At 53.4% G+C, this 20,769-nt stretch overlaps 1 protein-coding gene across 1 annotated transcript; it reads left to right on the top strand.

The window, feature by feature from the left end:
- Nucleotides 1-1,265: 1,265 nt before the first annotated feature.
- Nucleotides 1,266-20,001, top strand: IFNGR2 (interferon gamma receptor 2). The gene is made up of 7 exons (XM_077781730.1): nucleotides 1,266-1,393; nucleotides 6,640-6,766; nucleotides 9,827-10,002; nucleotides 13,271-13,419; nucleotides 14,428-14,581; nucleotides 15,510-15,664; nucleotides 19,020-20,001. The coding sequence occupies exons 1-7, from the start codon at nucleotides 1,312-1,314 to the stop codon at nucleotides 19,179-19,181; spliced, it is 1,005 nt and encodes a 334-aa protein (XP_077637856.1). The 5' UTR covers nucleotides 1,266-1,311; the 3' UTR covers nucleotides 19,182-20,001.
- Nucleotides 20,002-20,769: the final 768 nt, after the last annotated feature.

The raw sequence follows: 20,769 nt of genomic DNA, 5'->3' as shown, positions 1-20,769 counted from the left end.
TTTCGATTGTGTTCAGGAGATACACGAAATACCCCTCTGCTTCCGTTGCTTTTGACCAAAGCAGTTTTCAGGCACAATCTGCTGTCACTGGCATCAGCTGCAGGTGTGGTCAGTGTCACCAGAGGCTGCAGGTGTGGTCAGTGTCACCAAAGGCTGCAGGTGTGGTCAGTGTCACCACGAGTTGCAGGTGTGGGTCAGTGTCACCAGGGGCTGCAGGTGTGGGTCAGTGTCACCAGGGGCTGCAGGTCAGTGTCACCATGAGCTGCAGGTGTGGTCAGTGTCACCAGGGACTGCAGGTCAGTGTCACCAGGGACTGCAGGTCAGTGTCACCATGAGCTGCAGGTGTGGTCAGTGTCACCAGGGACTGCAGGTCAGTGTCACCAGGGGCTGCAGGTGTGGGTCAGTGTCACCACGAGCTGCAGGTGTGGGTCAGTGTCACCAGAGGCTGCAAGTCAGTGTCACCAGAGGCTGCAGGTGTGGTCAGTGTCACCAGAGGCTGCAGGTGTGGTCAGTGTCACCAGAGGCTGCAGGTGTGATCAGTGTCACCAGGGGCTGCAGGTGTGGTCAGTGTCACCAGGGGCTGCTGCCATGCCCAGTGCAGCCAGAGAAACCAGGGTGAGGTGTCCTCACATCGGCCACAGGGACAGGAGCAGGGGCCGTGGTAGGGACAAGAATAGTGAGGGGGAACGGATGGGGATGGGGATGGGGATGGGGATGGGGATAAGGAATGGGGATGGGATTGGGGATGGGGATGGGATGGGGATGGGATGGGGATAAGGAATGGGGATGGGGATGGGGATGGGGATGGGGATGGGATGGGGATGGGGATGGGGATGAGGATGGGGATGGGGATGGGGATGGGGATGGGGATGGGGATGGGATGGGGATGGGGATGGGGATGGGATGGGGATTGGGGATGGGATGGGGCTGGGGATGGGGATGGGATGGGGATGGGATGGGATGGGATGGGGCTGGGGATGGGGCTGGGGAGGAAGGCAGGGGCAGGGAAGGACGGGGCAGGCACTCAGACAGTTCAGGAGAAGGGGCCGGAGCCGGCACAGAGACAAGGCCGGGGGCAGGAGAAGGGGCAGGTCAGGGCCAGGGGACCGCGGCACCGCCCTGCCCGGCCCTGCCCTGCCCTCCCGGGGCCGGCAGCGCCGTCGGGCGGGGCCGGGCCGGGCTCAGCCCCGGGGGCGGTGCGGGGCGGGGGCGGTGCGGGGCGGAGCGGCGGAGCGTGCGGCCGCCCCGGCACGGCCCGGCACGGCCCGGCCCGGCCCGGCCGCGCTCGGGGGCCCGCGGCCGAGCGGGGCCATGCGGGGCCGGGCTCCGCTCCGCTCCCTCCCGCTCCTGCTGCTGCTGCTGCTGCTGGGCTCGGCGCGGGCCGCGGCCGCAGGTGCGTGCGGGGCTCGGGGTGCGGGGCTCGGTGTTTGCGGGGTTTGGCGTTTGCGGAGTTCCGTGTTTGCGGGGTTCGGTGTTTGCGGGGTTCGGGGGATGCAGAGTTCGGTGTTTGCGGGGCTCGGTGTTTTGGGGGTTCGGTGTTTGCGGGGCTCGGGGGGATGCGGGATTCCGGGGGATGCGGAGTTCCGTGTTTGCGGGGCTTGGTGTTTTGGGGGTTCGGTGTTTGCGGGGCCCGGTGTCCGTGGGCGCGGTCTCGGCCGCCGCGCTGGCCCGGGGCCGGTGTCCCTGTGCCGCCCCGCGGCTCTCGGTGGGTTCAGCGTGTCCCGTGTCCCGTGGCCGTGTCCCGTGGCCCGTGGCCCGTGGCCGTGTCCCGTGTCCCGTGGCCCGTGGCCCGTGGCCGTGTCCCGTGTCCCGTGGCCGTGTCCCGTGGCCGTGTCCCGTGTCCCGTGTCCCGTGTCCCGTGTCCCGTGGCCGTGTCCCGTGTCCCGTGGCCGTGTCCCGTGTCCCGTGTCCCGTGTCCCGTGGCCGTAGCCCGTGTCCCGTGGCCGTGTCCCGTGTCCCGTGGCCGTGTCCCGTGTCCCGTGTCCCGTGTCCCGGCGGTGGCCGCGGCCAGCCGGACCCTGCGGGCTCTGCGGTCCGCACCCGCTGCATGCAGACCAGGGCGGAGCTCCTGCGGCCAGCGCTGCCCGGCTCCATCCCACCAGCAGCCGAGCGACTTCCCAGGGAGCTCCGGGAATCCCAGAGTCCCAAAATAGGTCGGATCGGGAAGGGCTGGTAGCTGACCTTCCGCTGCCACGGATGGGATGTTACACTGCCCCCGAGAAGCCGCTTTGGTGCACTGGAACAGCGAAAGTCCGCCCCAAATCCCCCAAAGCCCAGCTTCCTGTTCTGCCAGCTTTGCAGAGCGGCTGGGAGCTGGTGCAGGGCGAGGATGGGGAATCCCTGAGGAGCAGCAGGAGCTGGGACACGCGTGGGTCACCCCAGCCAAGCTGCTTTCGCTGGCAGTGATTGTGGCTTCACACTCTGCCGGGTGAAAGTTCTGACTCGTGGTTTGAAGTGCCATTAATCCTCTGCACAGCAGGAAAAAACAATCTGAGCCTTCCTGGGCGGCTGCTCTGAGAAACCAGCCCAGTGCAAAGCCCTGCCAGGTGGGAAGGAAGGATGGGACCTCTCTGTCTTTGCCTGGGGGAGTTTGGGGGTTTGAGGGTGCTTGGACCCATGGGTGCCGTGTTTGGAGTGTTCATTGTGTTATTTTAGGCCGTACCAACTGGAGGTGAGTAGGAAGCTGAGGGCATGATTTCAGCAGCTGCAGTCCCTGCCCTGCGAGGGAGGGATCTGACAGAAATTCGGATTTCTCTGGGTGCTGAGAAAGCAGTTCCTCAGCCTCGTGGCACCCTCGTGGCAGCCTCAGAGGGCTGGTAAGCCCTGCGGTGGCTCTGATAAGTTCTGCAGTGTTTTTGGTGAGCTCTGCAGTGTTTTTGGTGAGCTCTGCAGTGTTTTTGGGGACGAGAGGGGAAATGACTAATTTCCAAATGCAAATAAACAATGTGCAGTCATGGGATCCCAGGCTGGGCTGGAGGAACCTTAAATTCCATCCTGCCATGGCAGGGACACCTCCCACTGCCCCAGGCTGTTCCAACCTGGTCCTGGGCACTGCCAGGGATCCAGGGGCAGCCCCAGCTGCTCTGGGCACCTCTGCCAGGACTGCCCACCCTGCCAGGGAACAATTCCTAATTCCCAAAATCCCACCTCCCCCTGTCCTTCATCGCTCTTTTCTCGATTTGCTTTGGAGGTGTGCTGGGAATTGCTGCTGTGGTGTTTTGCTCTCTGAGCTTCCTGGGATTCTGCAGGAGGGCGTGCAGCAGAGTCTGAGGGCACAGATGGTGTGAGATACCTCACCACGTGCCAGACCAGCAGTGAGAGTGCAAGACAGGACCCGTGGGACTGGAAAGTGAAAATTTCTCACCAGTTTCCAGCAGGCTCCTTGGGGGCCTTCCCAGCACCCGAGAGGAGGATGGTTTGGGAAGCTGTGAGGAATCTCCCAGGGGTTTGCAAAGCTGAACCAGCCACGCGTGGCCCAAGGCAGTGTGTGTGTTCTGAGAGTGCTGCCCCAGAGCTGAGGCTGGGAAATGAATGTGGCAGACCTGGGAGAGGTTAATGACAGCGTGATGAAAGCTTTGAGAGAAACACAGCCAGGCTTGGGGTGGGAGGGATGTCACTGTTCCACCCCCTGCCGTGGGCAGGGAGACCTTTCCCCATCCCAGGTTGCTTCAGCCTGGCCTTTGGACACTTCCAGGAATGGGGCAGCCACAGCTTTTCTTGGAAAGCTAAAGCTCAACTCATTATTCAGTATTTTGGACTTAGGGTTTAATGCAACTAGATGTAGAAATCAAAAGGACCCAAACTTTTTAAATTAATTCAAATTCCTGGGGAAGCCTGGGCCAGAATTTGACTTGAATGCTTGATCTTCTGATCTCGTTGATGTAAAAATTAACAGACTGTTAATTAGGAGACTCTGTTCTTCAGAGTAGTAACTTGCCTGCTGTGATGTGGGTATTTTGTTTTTGTTCTTTGTCAGGCCAAGGGGGGAGGTGTCCCTGTCCCTGGCAGGGGGTGGCACTGGGTGACCTGTGAAGCCCCTTCCAACCCCCTCCACCCCCTGATTATTCTGTGCCCCAATGGTGTGAGGGAGTCACTCCAGAAAAGCACCTGGGGTGCAGGAGGAAAGCCTCCCTCCATCCCTGCTGCTCCCTGCAGGCTCCAGGAGAGATCCCAGAGCAGCCAGGGCTGCTGGGGCTGACGCCGGAGCTCGGCCCTGTCCTGCAGAGCTTCTGCTTCTGCTCTTCCTCCCTGGCTGCTGCTGCTCCCTCCTCCTCCTCAGCCCTTCCTCCTCTCCATCACCGCCCCCATTTCCCTCCTCTTGGCCTCTGGCTGCCCTCCAGGCCCTGCCTGCCTCTGTCCCTTTTTGGCCATGTTTTTGGCATCTTCCTCCTGGCCTTCCTGGCCTGTCAGTCTGTCCTTCTGTCCCTCAGACACAGCTCTTCCCTTTGCTTTGCCCTTCCTGGCCAGGAGCTGGAGGCTGATGGTGGCCCCTGATGTGGCCCTGATGTGTCCCCTGTTGTGGCCCTGATGTGTCCCCTGTTGTGGCCCTGATCTGGCCCCTGATGTGGCCCTGATGTGGCCCTGATGTGTCCCCTGTTGTGGCCCTGATCTGGCCCCTGATGTGGCCCTGATGTGGCCCTGATGTGGCCCTGATGTGGCTCCTGATGTGTCTCCTCATGGTGTCCCCTCATGGTGGCCCCTGATGTGCTCCTGATGGTGGCCCTGATGTGGCCCTCATGGTGTCCCCTGATGGTGGCCCTGATGTGGCCACTGTGTCCCCTCATGGTGGCCCTGATGTGTCCCCTGATGGTGTCCCCTCATGGTGTCCCCTGATGGTGTCCCCTCATGGTGTCCCCTCATGGTGGCCCCTGATGTGCTCCTGATGGTGGCTCTGATGTGTCCCTGATGTGTCCCCTCATGGTGGCCCTGATGTGTCTCCTCATGGTGTCCCCTCATGTGTCCCCTCATGGTGGCCCTGATGTGTCTCCTCATGGTGTCCCCTCATGTGTCCCCTCATGGTGGCCCTCATGGTGTCCCCTCATGGTGGCTCCTGATGTGGCTCCTGATGTGCTCCTGATGGTGGCCCTGATGTGTCCCTGATGTGGCCGCTGTGGCCGCGCCGCTGCCGGGTTCCGTGCCCTCCCCAGCCCCAGAGCTCCTGCCCTTCCTGGCTGCAGGAATCACCTCCAGAGCTGGCACAGCCACAGCTCCTGCAGGGCCACCACCTCCTCCTGGAGGGCTCCGTCCCAGCTGGCTCCTGGCATTCCCTGGAATGGCCTCAGGGCAGCAGGAGGGAGATGGGGGAGAAGAAGAGAGGAGAAGCTCCAGGGAGAGCTGGGAATGTTCAACCTGGAGAGGAGAAGCTCCAGGGAGAGCTGGGAATGTTCAGCCTGGAGAGGAGGAGCTCCAGGGAGAGCTGGGAATGTTCAACCTGGAGAGGAGAAGGTTCCAGGGAGAGCTGGGAATGTTCAGCCTGGAGAGGAGGAGCTCCAGGGAGAGCTCAGAGCCCTGCCAGGGCCTGGAGGGGCTCCAGGAGAGCTGCAGAGGGACTGGGGACAAGGATGGAGGCACAGGAGCCAGGGAATGGCTCCCTACTGCCAGAGGGCAGGGCTGGATGGGAGATTGGGAATTGGGAATTGTTCCCTGGCAGGGTGGGCAGGGCTGGGTGGGAGATTGGGAATTGGGAATTGTTCCCTGGCAGGGTGGGCAGGGCTGGCACAGGGTGCCCACCTGGGTTGTGCAGGGAGGTAATCATGAGCTGCAGATAGAACAGGTCAGCTGCTGGGATCACCAGTGGGCAGGGAAGGGGCTGGAAAACCTTGGAAGGGCTGGAAAACTTTCCAGAAAAAAAAAGAATGTGGTGTGAAGAGCGGAAGGGGGCTCAGCTTGAGAAAGGAGGCTCGGGAGGGACCTCACTGCTCTGCACAGTCCCTGCCAGGAGGGTGGCTGGGCTCTGCTGCATGTCCCAGGGGAAAGGAGAAGAGGAAATGGCCTCAAATGGCACTGGGGGAGGGGCAGAGCAGAAATTATAAATAATTTTTCCTCACAGAGTGGTCAGGCCTTGGGATGAGCTGCCCAGGGAGGTTTGGAGTCACTGTCTGGACGAGTCTGGATGTGGCCCTTGGGGACAGGGTTTGGGTGATGCTGGGGGGCTCTTCCAGCCTTGGTGATCCTGGGACCTTCATTTATGGCTTCATGGGGGTCTGGGTGGGGTTTATGGTTCTGTGCTGGGCTTGGTACTTTCAGCTTTGTGCTCGTTATGGAATGAATAAAACAGGGAGTTGGAATTCATGGATACACAGAATCCCAGACTCAAATCCCACCCAGTGCCACCCCTGCCATGGCAGGGACACCTCCCACTGTGCCAGGCTGCTCCAGCCCCAGTGTCCAACCTGGCCTTGGGCACTGCCAGGGATCCAGGGGCAGCCCCAGCTCCTCTGGGCACCCTGTGCCAGCCCCTGCCCACCTGAACATGGCAGAGCCCTGGAAACAGATGAAGAAGGAGAGGAAAAAGTTTTACATACAAGTAAGCGCAAATTTAATATATGGCGATGGAATTTGGAGACCAAAATTTGGTTACTGTGCACTTGAATGTTTCAATATATATATATATATTTTTAATTCCTCTTCTTCCTTTAGAAAGTCCTTCCTATTTACCAGCACCGAAAAATGTGGAGGTTTATTCCTACAACTTCCAGAGTTTGCTGAGGTGGTCTCCTGTGCCAGTGGAGAATGGCTCGGTGGTGTACACAGCCCATTACAAAACGTGAGTAACCAGTAAATAAAACCAACTCCTTTTGTTCTAATGCAGGTTAACAACTGGTTTTACAAACCCCAGAAACACTGAAAATGATTAAGCACAGACTTTAATAAAATAGATTAGAAAGATAATATAAATAAAAAAGATAAAAAGCGTTTTTTATCGCAGATATTTTCATGTGTCTCCAGGAGCAGCTCCTGTGACTGACAGGCCCTTGGCCCGTGAGGAGCTGAGGAGACATTGAAGCCCTGAGGACAGCCAGGAATGCTGCACAGAATTTAACCTTGCCTGATTCTGGCCAATTTAAATTTCCCCAGCTCCCAGGGGCTGGGTGGGGTTGGTTTAACCCTTGTGAAGCCACAGCTGTGTCACAGGTTCTTGTCTCAGCAGAGCTGGCTGCGAGGGGGGTGCTGCTCCAGGAGGCTGCACTGCACTGCTCATGGTTTATTGTTCTCTTGGTTTGAAAAGCCAGGTGTCTGCTGAGGAAGGCAGAGCCTCCCTTGACATGGAAAATGCAAACCCCCTCTGAATTGTTCTAAATTTGAAATTAAGGGGGTCTCGGGCAAAGATATGGGAATAGGAATAACAGTTCTTTAGTAGGAAAATTAAAAATACAAATGAAATAGTACAAAAAAACACTGCCAGGGTCAGAGCAGCCCTGTCCCCTGTGGGTCAGGGAGGTGGCTCAGCCCCATCCCAGGGGGGCTCAGCCCTCCTGCAGTGCCAGCTGTGCTTCTGCTGGAGCAGGATCTGCACAAGGGGGGAGTTTTCCTTGGAGCTCCAGGGCTGGGGGAGATGGGCCTGGGCTCCTCTGGGAATGCAGGGGGAAGAAAGCTGCTCCTCTGGGAATGCAGGGGGAAGAAAGCTGCTCCTCTGGGAATGCAGGGGAAAGAAAGCTGCTCCTCTGGGAATGCAGTGGGGATAAAGCTGCTCCTCTGGGAATGCAGGGGGAAGGAAGCTGCTCCTCTGGGAATGCAGGGGGAAGGAAGCTGCTCCTCTGGGAATGCAGGGGGAAGGAAGCTGCTCCTCTGGGAATGCAGGGGGAAGGAAGCTGCTCCTCTGGGAATGCAGGGGGAAGGAAGCTGCTCCTCTGGGAATGCAGGGGGAAGAAAGCTGCTCCTCTGGGAATGCAGGGGGCAATGGCTGCTGTGCTGTTCCCAGGTCAGATTATATCCAAGTAGGAATTCTCGGCTCCTCCCCTGGGCAGAGCATCTCCCCATGGATGATGGAATTTTATCAGCCATGCAGGGACACTCAGTGGCCATGGACAGAAGATATTTAATAATTGATGGCCCATGGACAGAAGAAATTCCCCCAGAGTTATGAGGGATGGTTGTGGAGGAGATAAAGAAAACTGCCCCACCTGGTTTTGGCCATTCACAGAGGCTGTCCCCCTTGGAGTTGTGAGGGATATCTTTAACTACTGCTGTAATTTGACAATTTGAGGAGAACCTTTGGCTGTTTGGATGTCTGATTCCCTGGTTTTAGTTGTCTGGTCATGCTGTGTTATTTCTGATTCGTGTGTTTCCCCAGAGCCATCAGTAAATACTGTTACAGCACTGAAAGGCACTTCACCTAACGTGGGTTTTCCTCTGAAGCTGAGTTTTGCTTGCAACAGCTTGGAAAGTGAATAGAACAAACAGCTGAGAAGTTCAATAATGCAATTTGCAAATCCTCTGATTTTTGCCATGCCTAATCAAAATATCCCTTTTTCAAGGGCAGGTAAATCACCTTAAAATCTTTGCCTGCCATTGATAATAATCATGGGTGAGATGAAGAACAATGCCCCACCTGGTTTCAACAGATGGTGATATGTTGTAGTTGAGATGGAGGCAATACAAAGCACCACACTCCATTTGCAGAAGGCTTCAAACTCTTTTTATTAATGCATGCTTTTATACATTCTTACAAAACTCCTAAGTTTACACTTTACTCGTTGGTCACCAGAGACAAACAAAGTGTTTATTGGGACAGGCTGTTTCAAGTTTATCTTATTTACCCTTCTTTCTTTCTTGGTTTCTGTTGCTATTGGACATGAAATAAAAGAAATTCACTCTGTCTCAGACAGTAAATGAGTACACAGAAGCTTGGTAAGTTCAAAAGAGAAAAAGACCCAGTTTTATTGAAACATCTGGTATTTATAGAATTCCAAAGGTGACTGTTTTGGATTGGAGGATGGAATTGCTACCTTTCCAATCACACTGGTCTAAAGATCAATCAATCATTTCTCTCCACCCACAAATATATAAACTATTCTATTTATCCATGAAATTGTGTGGGAACTCTGATTCTCAAATATGTAAACATTATCAGAAGGCTAAAGAATTTTTATGAGAACTTTAAAACTTTCAAAAGAACTATAAAAGAAAACTTGATGCTTTTAAAAATCAGGGCAGCAGTTTTCTATGTCAATAACCTTGGTAGAGTTCTGTGTCCAATTCTGGCCCCTCCATTTAGGAAGGACCTTGGGACACTGAGCACATCCAGAGAGGGGCTGGGAGCACAAACCCTGTGAGGAACCCTGAGGGAGCTGGGGGTGCCCAGCCTGGAGAACAGGAGGCTCAGGGGTGACCTTGTCACTGCCCACAGCTCCTGGAAGGTGCCTGTGCCCAGCTGGGGCTGGGCTCTTTCTCCAGGAGCTGACAGAGCCAGAGCTCACAGCCTCGAGCTGCACCCAGGGAAATCCAGGCTGGACATCAGGGAAAAGTTTTTACAGAAATGGTGACAAAGTTCTGGAGTGGCTGCCCAGGGAGGTGGTGGAGTCACCACCCCTGGGTGTGTTTAACCAAGCCTGGATGTGGCACTGGGTGCCAGGGCTGGGTTGAGGTGCTGGGGCTGGGTTGGACTCGATGCCTGGAAGGTCTCTTCCAACCCAATGATTTTGTGAATTCTGGGAATTCTGTGAAAGTTCTTTCAGGGCTACACGTGGCTCCTGTTACCAGCCTCCTCCCTGGCTGGCAGCAGTGGCTGTGAAACCTCTCCCGCAGTGAGGGGATGGTAGCAGCGGCAGCTGTGGGGGTCCCCCCCGGCCCTGCAGCCTAAGGACGGTTTCTCTGTGCTCTGCAGAGGCTTCTACGGCGCCTGGAGCGGGATGGGCTGCACACAGACCCCGCGGACGTGGTGCCCGTTCCCCCCCGAGCTGCGGCGGCGGCGCTGGACCATCCTGCTGCGGCTGCGCGCCGAGCGCGGCGCGCTGGCCTCGCCCTGGGTGCTCAGCGCTCCCTTCGTGGCCGAGACAAACAGTGAGTGCTGGGCACGGCCCCGCGGGCTCTGGGGAGCTGGGCTCTGCTGGGAGAGGGGGCCTGAGCAGCTGGGACAGAGCTGGAGTCAGCTCGCAGGAGAAAGGGGATATTTACTGAGGGGTCTGTTCGTCGGGATCTGTGCTGTCGATGATTCTCAGATGTAGAAAGTTGTGGCTGTCGAGGCAGGACGGGAATGAGAAGAGTCTGACTCAAAAAAGCTGCTGGGAGTAAAACTCTGATTTATTCAAAATACACTGCTCTTTTATACAGAGCTTCATGAGGACCAACTCCACTGGTTCTGAAGTGAAAACAACGCAAACCATTGGTGTACAGTGCTTGACGCACAGTGATAGAACTTAACTATAAACAATGTGAACAACAAGAGAGATAAAGAATTATTTGCATTCTTCTCCAGCTCTTTCCCAGGCTTTTCCTGGCTAGAAACTCTCAGTTTCCCTCTTTGACTGAATCTGAGACCCACAGAAAGTCTCTGTCTGTCAGCCCCCTGCCAAAGCAGAAGCCATAATTAGTCTGTGCTGGTTTCGAGGTTCTTTATTCTGTTGATCTCTCACATGTTCTGCTGCCCTGCCCAGCTCTGTCCTGCAGGGCAGCGTGTGGGGCTCTGCCCTCAGTGGGATGTGACAAACATTCAATACCAGAAACTCCCTGGGCTGGATTTACAAGAACGTGCCAATATCTGTCACCTACGTTGGACAGTGTGTCCCCAGCCTGAACCAACAGAAAAATGCCAACACCACAGTGAGACATGGAGGGCATGAAGAAGGAGAAAAAGGACAAGGCACACCCAATTTCCTCCAGCTTGTCCCCTTTGGACCCCTCATCTAGAATCCTCAAATTTTACTTTTGCATCTGTGCCACACTTAATTATTACTGATATCAAACCCTCAGAACTGGTAATTGATCCTGTAAGATTGAAAACTCTTTTCCATGGACAGAGATCACAGCCAGTGTCTGTGGGGGCTCTGTCCAGGGGGTTCCTGACCCTGCCAGGGTCCCAGGGCAGCCAGAGGGAAGCTCTGGATTCCCACATCTGTTGGATGGTTTTGAGGCTGGCAGGGGGAATGACTCATTTCTAAATGCAAAATCAACAGTGTGAAGTCTTGGGATCCCAGAGTGGGCTGGAGGGACCTTAAATCCCACCCTGCCATGGCAGGGACCCCTCCCACTGTCCCAGGCTGCTCCAACCTGGCCTTGGGCACTGCCAGGGATCCAGGGCAGCACTGGACCCACAGTCCTGGCTCTGCCCAGGTGGCTTCAAAATGGGCAAAAGGGCTTGGTCAGGAGATCTCACATTTTTATTAGTCCATTTGCATACAGGACTCAACTCTCCAATTAAAGCTTCAAATGATGAAGTTTCATCCTCCTTGCTCGCTTGCCTGTCCTCTTTTCACATTTGAGCTTTGGGCCTGAAGTTTGAAGAGATTGTCCTTGAGTCTCCAGCTGGAATAGGATTGTTTTGTCTTCCCCACACTGTGAAAAGATCCTAGTAACACTTAATATAAAGCTAAAAGCTGCACACACCAAAACAGAACAGAGACTCTTAAAACCAAGGTGTCAGGAGGATTGAGCTGTTTCTGCCCACAGAGGCTCCGAGCCTCCAGGGGTGGCTGAGCCACAAAGAGCCACAGCATTCTTCTGCTGGAGGATTTTCCATCTTCTCATTTCCCTGCTTAGCTCTGCCCACACACACACACCACAAACTCTCGGGTTTGTGGCAATCTGAGGCTAAAAGCCTCTTTCTGCTGGACAGATCCCTCTTCTGATAAACATAAAGTGTCCTGATAAATATAAATTGTCATGACAAATCGTCCTGATAAGTATTAATGGTTCAGATAAATATAAATCGTTCAGAGAAATATAAATTGTTTACAGTACAGTGTAGAAGTGTCAAGGCCACGCTTTAAGTCACAAAAGGGTTGGGTTGGAAGGACTCACAGCCCACCCCATCCCACCCTTATGACATCAAAGCAAGGAGAGGAAAACTCATTATTCCTCTGCCCATCTAGGGCCCAAACAGGGGGGTTTTGGGGAGCATGGAAAGTATGGCAGGCTGATCAAAGGAAAAGATAATGATTTTATGACAAGTAACTGCAGATAAACTGAGACACTTGAGAGCATCAACTGTTGGTTAATATTCACTGAATTTCTGGGAAAAGTCAAGCAAATATTCTTAAATGCAGCAAGTAGGTGAGGAAATGCTTGTCCTTTCCTGAGGAAAAGCTGTCGATATTTGGGGTGCTTGCTGAGAGTGTCCAGGGCAGGGAACAGAGCTGGGAAGGGGCTGGAGAGTTCCTGAGGGAGCTGGGAAGGGAATGGAGAGTTCCTGAGGGAGCTGGGAAGGGAATGGAGAGTTCCTGAGGGAGCTGGGAAGGGAATGGAGAGTTCCTGAGGGAGCTGGGAAGGGGCTGGAGAGTTCCTGAGGGAGCTGGGAAGGGAATGGAGAGTTCCTGAGGGAGCTGGGAAGGGAATGGAGAGTCCCTGAGGGAGCTGGGAAGGGAATGGAGAGTTCCTGAGGGAGCTGGGAAGGGGCTGGAGAGTTCCTGAGGGAGCTGGGAAGGGAATGGAGAGTTCCTGAGGGAGCTGGGAAGGGAATGGAGAGTTCCTGAGGGAGCTGGGAAGGGGCTGGAGAGTTCCTGAGGGAGCTGGGAAGGGGCTGGAGAGTTCCTGAGGGAGCTGGGAAGGGGCTGGAGAATTCCTGAGGGAGCTGGGAAGGGAATGGAGAGTTCCTGAGGGAGCTGGGAAGGGGCTGGAGAGTTCCTGAGGGAGCTGGGAAGGGAATGGAGAGTTCCTGAGGGAGCTGGGAAGGGGCTGGAGAGTTCCTGAGGGAGCCTGGAAGGGGCTGAGCTGGAGCAAAGGAGGCTCAGGGGGACCTTGTGGCTCTCACAGCTCCTGCCAGGAGGGGACAGCCGGGGGGTCGGGCTCTGCTCCAGGAACAGGGACAGGAGGAGAGGGAACGGCCTCAGGCTGGGCCAGGGCAGGCTCAGCTGGGACAGCAGCAGCAATTTCCCCATGGAAAGGGTGCTCAGGCCCTGGCAGGGGCTGCCCAGGGAGCTTTGCAGTGCCCATCCCTGCAGGTGTCCCCTGGAGGTGGCACTGAGTGCTCTGGGCTGGGGACAAGGTGGGCATGGGGCCCAGCTGGGACTCCCTGGGCTGGGAGGGCTTTGCCAGCCCCGGGATTTTGGGGTTTGTGTGGAGCTGGAGGCAGCTGTGCCCCCAGGCTCCCCCTGCTCTCTCTGCTTGTTTCCAGCCACTCTGGGTCCCCCCAGGGTGAACAATGTCAGCGCCAGACCCGACTCTCTGCTCGTCGGCGTCAGCCCCCCCTTCACCCCCGAGCCCGGGGACCTCGTCCAGTACCTCGTGTCCTACTGGGAGAACTCCTCCAGTCCCACAGAAAAAGTGAGAATTCTCTCCAGTTTGTTTTGGTGCCTGGGGACCGAGGGCTGGGAGCCGGTGTCCCTTGGCAGGATGGCAGTGGGGGCAGAAAATCCGTGTATTCCGTGTCCAGAGGGTCACCCCTGCCTGTGGGGAAACTGCTCCTGGCCTGGGCACGGGGGTTGCTGCACTTCCAAACCTGGGAGCTCCCTCCCTCTTTGGAAAGGGATTAAATCCCTCTGATTTCACAGCCGGGGACAGCACTGCTGCCAAAAGTGAATTTTGATTCCGCAGTTTGCTCAGGAATTTGGGAGATGTCCCTGCTGCTTTGCTGGGAGCTGCAGGAGCTGCTGCTGGGCTGGTGCCAGGCAGGAGAGGAGGAGGTGGCAGGATCCTGCTGGGATGAGCTGGGATGAGCTGGGATGAGCTGGGATGAGCTGGGATGAGCTGGGATGAGCTGGGATGAGCTGGGCCTGTTCATCCTGAGGCTCAGAGGTTTGGGATCATCCTGTGCTCCTGCTGCTGCCTGGGGGCCTGGGAATCGTGTTTGGACAGGCCAGAGGCACAGGGGAGGTTAAGCCAGGCTTAAAAAAAAAAAAAATTTAAAAAGAGGAAGCTTCCAAATGACATCAATGTGAAGTCAAACATTTAAAAAACAGAAGCAAAAAAAAAAAATTATTTACAACCCCCTTCTGCTTCAGAGTCCTTGGTCAATCATCTCCACATCCTTCCTGCCTTGCAGCGCTGTGTGTTTTTCTCACACACAGAACACCTTCAGCTGAGAGCCAGGAAAGGAGTCACTGTGGTTTCATTTTCCCCTCCATTTCTCCGTGTTTTGCTCCCTGCCTGAGCTGCTGCAGAAGCTGCACCAAAACTCCCAGAAAAACTGAAATATTCCACTGTTTCTGTTGTTTGGGAAAGCTGAGCGAGAAAAAAAACTAAAATTTGGTTTCTTGAATGAGAAATTTAAATGGGGGAGGGATATTTGTGTTGAAGACTGGTCTGGTTACACCTTTCTGTTCTTTCCAACAGAAGCTAAGTGAAAGCAAGACACGGTTCGAAATTGGAAATCTAAAGGAGGCAACACTTTATTGCTTCAGCATTCAAGTGCAGTTGAAGATCTACTCGGGTCACTTGTTAGAAGGGCAGCAAAGTGCCCCAGAGTGTCACAGAACTGCCCTCAGTGGTATGGAGAGGAATGGGGTTTGTGTGGAGAGGAATGGGGTTTGTGTGGAGAGGAATGGGGTTTGTGTGGAGAGGAATGGGGTTTGTGTGGAGAGGGAATGGGGTTTGTGTGGAGAGGGAATGGGGTTTGTGTGGAGAGGAATGGGGTTTGTGTGGAGAGGAATGGGGTTTGTGTGGAGAGGAATGGGGTTTGTGTGGAGAGGAATGGGGTTTGTGTGGAGAGGGATGGGGTTTGTGTGGAGAGGGATGGGGTGGAACAGAGTCCTGGATCACCTGAACTGGTCCCTGCCACCCCCAGTGTGTCAGGAGTGCTGAGAGCACCATGGGGACTTCACACGTGGCATTAGTGGCAAAAGGATCAGGGATGGAGGGGCCGTGTGGTACCTTCTCCTTTTCCTTCCTAATCCTGCTGTAAAATGGGATAATGGAGCTGCTCCAGGGCTGGAGCCAGGCTGGCACAGCTGGGAATGTTCAACCTGGAGAGGAGAAGCTCCAGGGAGAGCTCAGAGCCCTGGAGGGCCTGGAGGGGCTCCAGGAGAGCTGCAGAGGGACTGGGGACAAGGATGGAGGGACAGGAGCCAGGGAATGGCTCCCACTGCCAGAGGGCAGGGCTGGATGGGAGATTGGGAATTGGGAATTGTTCCCTGGCAGGGTGGGCAGGGCTGGGATGGGAGATTGGGAATTGGGAATTGTTCCCTGGCAGGGTGGGCAGGGCTGGGATGGAATTCCCAGATTTCCCCTGGATCCCTGGCAGTGCCCAAGGCCAGGTTGGACACTGGGGCTGGAGCAGCCTGGGACTGTGGGAGGTGTCCCTGCCATGGCAGGGGTGGCACTGGGTGGGATTTGAGGTCCTTCCAATCCAAACCATTCCATGATTCCATAAATGTGAACCTGCTATTTGTATTTGGATTTTTTTCCTTCTTTCCCAGAGGCAACCCGAGCTTGGTACATCATCCTCCTGTTTTCCCTGGGGTTCGTGGCTTTAAATCTGGTGGTAGTTGCTTCCCTGTTCCTGTGGAAATACCACCAAAAAATCAAATACTGGGCTCAGCCACCTCTGGAAATCCCATCACACTTCAGGGAGGTAGGTGGGGACCTGTGGGGTTTCTCCTGTAGAAGAGAACCTTTGTTTTTCAACAGAAGCACTTGCTAGAAATGGAGATAAACAAGTGATGTCTCAAAAATGCCTTTTCTGGTGGTGATCTCCCTGTGCTTTCCTGTTTGGCTGAGCTGAGAGCTCCTCCTGTGCCCTGGGGCACAGCTGTCCTGGCCCCTGCTCCTCCCGGGGGGTTTTGTGGAACAAGGGCAGCAGCAGGATCCGCAAAAGCAAACCCACATTATTTTTTTATTTTTATAATTGCTTGTTTTCACGCCTCAGGATGATCTCAAGGGGATATTCTTGGGCAATTCATCTTTTTAAATTTTATTTATTTATTTTTTTTTAAACAGGACTCAGATTCAAAACTCACCCTGGGGCATTTTCCTGCTGGTAGCTCAGACATTTCTGGGTTTCAGTCCTGCTCTTCTTCCTCTTTTGTCCTTGCACAAGAAGCAGCCCTGAAGCAGAGCTTTGCTGTAAAAGTTCTTATTCAGCACAAAATTCTGGGGTTTTAAAGCTTTTATTTGTGTGCAGCTCGTGGAGCTGAATATTTTGTCTCTGCCAGAGCCCTGTGGCACTCCTGTAGTTCTGGAAGAGAATTCCCAGCATTTTGTAGTAAAAAAAAATCTCCCTGTAATTATATTAAAACAGTAAAAAAATCCTTGTGCAGGGTATGAAAATAATGAAAAAAAAAATCCTTGTACAATGATTAAAATGGTAAAAAAAATCCCTGTAATTATATTAAAATAGTAAAAAAATGCTTGTACAGGGTATGGAAATAATGAAAAAAGTCCTTGTACAATGATTAAAATAGTAAATATATATATATATATCACTGTAATTATATTAAAATAGTAAAAAATGCTTGTACAGAGTATGAAGAGAATAACAAAAAGAAAAAACTTGTACAGAATATTAAAATAGTAAAAAGATCCTTTTAAAGAGTATTAAACAGTAAATTGTGTAGGGTATTAAAAGAATTAAAAACTCTTTGTAGAAGATATTAAAATAATTAATAAATAATTGTTCAGTGTATTAAGAGTAAAACCCCTGTAAGTATATTAAAACAGTAAAAAATCCTTATACAGGGTATTAAAATAATAATAACTTTAAAATCCTTGTACAGGGTATGAAAATAGTAAAAAAATCTTTGTACAGAGTATTAATATAGTAAAAAAACCTTAATAATAAAATAATCTATACAGGGTATTAAAATAATAATAATAATTTAAAAATAATTTTATAGGGTAATAAAATAGCAATAAAGTCCTTGTACAGGGTATTAAAATAGTTTAAAAAATAATTGTTCTGAGTTTTAAAATTTTTTTTAAAATAACTGTACAGGGTCTTAATAATAAAAAAAAAGTTGTTCTGGGTATTAAAATAATAATTAAAAAATAATTGCGCAGGGTATCCAAACAGTGCAGCCTGTCAGGCCAGGGAGCTGCAAGGGCTGAGGCTCCTGCTGTGTTCTGGAGGAGGAATTTTCCAGATCCAGGAGCAGCAATAGTGGATCCCCTGCACTGCTGGGGCCTGGCATGGGGCAGAGAGGGAAAGAAGGGAGAGGGCAGAGTGTTTAAAATGTGAATTAATAAAAGGGATCAGCCTGGCATGGGGCAGAGAGGGAAAGAAGGGAGAGGGCAGAGTGTTTAAAATGTGAATTAATAAAAGGGATCAGCCTGGCATGGGGCAGAGAGGGAAAGAAGGGAGAGGGCAGAGTGTTTAAAATGTGAATTAATAAAAGGGATCAGCCTGGCATGGGGCAGAGGGAAAGAAGGGAGAGGGCAGAGTGTTTAAAATGTGAATTAATAAATGGGATCAGCCTGGCATGGGGCAGAGAGGGAAAGAAGGAAAAGAAGGGAGCTGGCAGAGTGTTTAAAATGTGAATTAATAAATGGGATCAGCCTGGCATGGGACAGGACAGAGAGAGGAAAAGAAGGGAGCAGACAGAGTGTTTAAAATGTGAATTAACAAAAGGGATCAGCCTGGCATGGGGCAGAGAGGGAAAGAAGGGAGAGGGCAGAGTGTTTAAAATATGTCTGTGGGACACTCCTGTGGGTCTGTGGGACACTCCTGTGGGTTTCAGGACACTCCTGTGGGTGTGTGGGACACTCCTGTGGGTCTGTGGGACACTCCTGTGGGTCTGTGGGACACTCCTGTGGGGCTGTGGGACACTCCTGTGGGTCTGTGGACACTCCTGTGGGTCTGTGGGACACTCCTGTGGGTCTGTGGGACACTCCTGTGGGGCTGTGGGACACTCCTGTGGGTTTCAGGACACTCCTGTGGGTCTGTGGACACTCCTGTGGGTCTGTGGGACACTCCTGTGGGGCTGTGGGACACTCCTGTGGGTCTGTGGACACTCCTGTGGGGCTGTGGGACACTCCTGTGGGTTTCAGGACACTCCTGTGGGTCTGTGGGACACTCCTGTGGGTTTCAGGACACTCCTGTGGGTCTGTGGGACACTCCTGTGGGTTTCAGGACACTCCTGTGGGTCTGTGGGTCACTCCTGTGGGTCTGTGGACACTCCTGTGGGGCTGTGGGACACTCCTGTGGGTCTGTGGACACACCTGTGGGGCTGTGGGTCACTCCTGTGGGTTTCAGGACACTCCTGTGGGTGTGTGGGACACTCCTGTGGGTCTGTGGGACACTCCTGGATTTCCCAGCAGGATCTGAGTCTCGGGGAGCAGGAAAGCCAAGCTGAGATTTGCTCCTGTCTGGAATTGGCTGCAGAGGATCTGTTTGGGTTTTTGGAAAAGGGACCCCATGCCTCATTGGCCTTGTTGTGACTGCACAGAAAGCGGGGCCTGAATTGAAACCTGATTTAATCTGTCCCACTTCTCTAGAGCTGCTGAGCACCTTTATTTGATTTCTTCCCTGGCTTGGGTTTGGAGGGAAGGGGAGCAGGGGGGACGCTGGGGACAGGAGAAGCTGCAGCTCCCACTGGCCTGGCTCTGATCAGAGCAGCACCTGGGTCCCACTTGCTGCAGTTGCTGCATTCCTGCAGCTGAGCATCTCCCAGCTGGAAGTGGTTTCTTCCCAGCTCAAAGGAATTTGAACTGACATGGAAAGATTGGGCAAAATTTATTTAAAAAAAAACCCCTAAATAGTCCAACTCCAAACAGAGGAACTGCAGCTGCTCTAACTCACTTGAAGGGGTATTGGAGGGGTAATTTATTTCTTTTCCTCACAGAAATAAGGTTTTTTAACATTCTCCTTGTTTAGTGTAGTTTCAAGGAAGGCCAGGATGGGATGGCCAGGTAGCAGCTCCCGGGCTGGAGCAATCTGCTGGCTCTGGGGTTTCTAACAGGACCTAACCTGGTGGCTTGTGGTTTTATTCCAGTTCCTGAGGGACCCCGACGTGGCTGGCTTGGAGGAGCTGCACAGTCCTGCTGAGGAGGAGGCCCAGGCTCTTGTGCTTGGAGAAGAAAGTGGCCAGGAGGGTGAGGATCCTTCACCCAACACCTCCAGGGCCAGGGCAGCCTCTGAAGGGCCACCCCAGTGAGTGTCACCTGCCCCAGCACTGGCCAGAGCTGCTGCCATGGTGAGGCTGCTGCCAGCAGAGTCCTGAACATGGACCTTGGGATCTCAGGACAATCTAAACATGGACCCTGGGGTCACAGGAGAATCTAAACATGGACCCTGGGGTCACAGGAGAATCTAAACACAGACCCTGGGGTCACAGGAGAATCCTAAACATGGACCCTGGGGTCACAGGAGAATCTAAACATGGACCCTGGGGTCACAGAAGAGTCCTGAACAGGGATTCTGGGATCACAGAAAAATCCTAAACATTGATTCTGGGATCACAGGAGACTCCTGAACATGGATTCTGGGATCACAGGAGACTCCTGAACATGGACCCTGGGGTCACAGAAGAGTCCTGAACATGGTCCTGGGGTCACAGGACCATCCTGAGCCTAGACTCTGGGATCACAGGACAATCCCTAGGATCACAGGACAATCCTGAACACAGACTCCGGGGTCACAGGACCATCCTGAACATGGACTCTGGGATCAGAGGACATTCCCTGGAATCACAGCACCATCTTAAGTATAGACCCTGGTGCTCCAGGGGCCTCTGCCCAGCTCCCCCAGCTCCTCTCTCTGCCAAAAGGAGAGAAAAGGAAACGTGGAAAGGGAAGGAAAGGAACACTAAATTGCCTGCAGACAGGTGGATACAAGGGGTGAATCCCCACCCCAGTTTGGAGGAATAACTGCACTTTATTGATGTGGGATAACCTGGGATCTTTCAGGGAGTGAAGAGCTGCAATTCCATTTATACTGTTCTGTTTCTGTTGGCAATAATACTCCCATTATACCCACCCTAGTCTGCTTTCCTGATTCATTTTAAGTGCAGGACAAACTAAAAACAAATGTGTGGGTACTTTCCTCGGGATGAACCTGTGCCAAGAGCCCCTCCCAGAGAGCTCTGCTCTTATCTGCCTCCTCCCACCCTCGTGGGAGCATTAATCTGCTGCTGCCAGGGCCCTGCACACCACAAAGCACCTGAAAGGAATTTTGCTCCGGGTTTTTCCAGTCACTCTCAGCCACTAAAACCTCTTGCTGAGCACCAGCAGAAGAGAAGGTGACTGAGAGCTCTGGTTTTAGTGCCTTAAAGCACAAGAGCCCAGGTTAAACCCCACATCACCCCCTGTGGGGTCTGCAGTCCAATAAAGCACAAAGAACAAGTGAACCTCTTCTGTATTAAAAAAAATGGCATTATTTGATTTTTTTCCCCCCTGGGTTTGATATAAATAATTTAAAAAAACAATTTAAAAGGTGGGGTTTTTTCTGGAAGTGCCTGGTTGAAGGGCCCTGGCAGAGCTGGGGTGCCACTGCCCCAGCCTTTCCAGAACAACCCAGGCCAGCAGCTGCCAAAAGCTTCAGCAGGTGTTTCCTTGCAGATCAGACCTAATCCCTTGGGATTAGGCTGCTGACAAGGGGGCTCCAGGGAAGCCTGACTCATGTAGGAATTGCCAGGTCAGCACCAGGTCTGCTTTAATCACCCATACTCTGAGGGCTTTAATCACCCACACCTCACAAAAAGGAACCACCAAACTCAGCCAGAGGACAGAAATAAGGTTAAAACC

Source organism: Lonchura striata, chromosome 2, assembly GCF_046129695.1.
Source record: "Lonchura striata isolate bLonStr1 chromosome 2, bLonStr1.mat, whole genome shotgun sequence".
NCBI lineage: Eukaryota > Metazoa > Chordata > Aves > Passeriformes > Estrildidae > Lonchura > Lonchura striata.
This window is presented reverse-complemented; position numbering and strand designations above follow the sequence as displayed.

Bases quoted from the DNA above. Each gene is read 5' to 3' on its own strand.
- IFNGR2 (XM_077781730.1), top strand. From the start codon at position 1,312: ATGCGGGGCCGGGCTCCGCTCCGCTCCCTCCCGCTCCTGCTGCTGCTG. The intron at 13,420-14,427 runs GTGAGAATTCTC...TCTTTCCAACAG, and splicing joins CCTCCAGTCCCACAGAAAAA to AAGCTAAGTGAAAGCAAGAC. The intron at 14,582-15,509 runs GTATGGAGAGGA...CTTCTTTCCCAG, and splicing joins TCACAGAACTGCCCTCAGTG to AGGCAACCCGAGCTTGGTAC.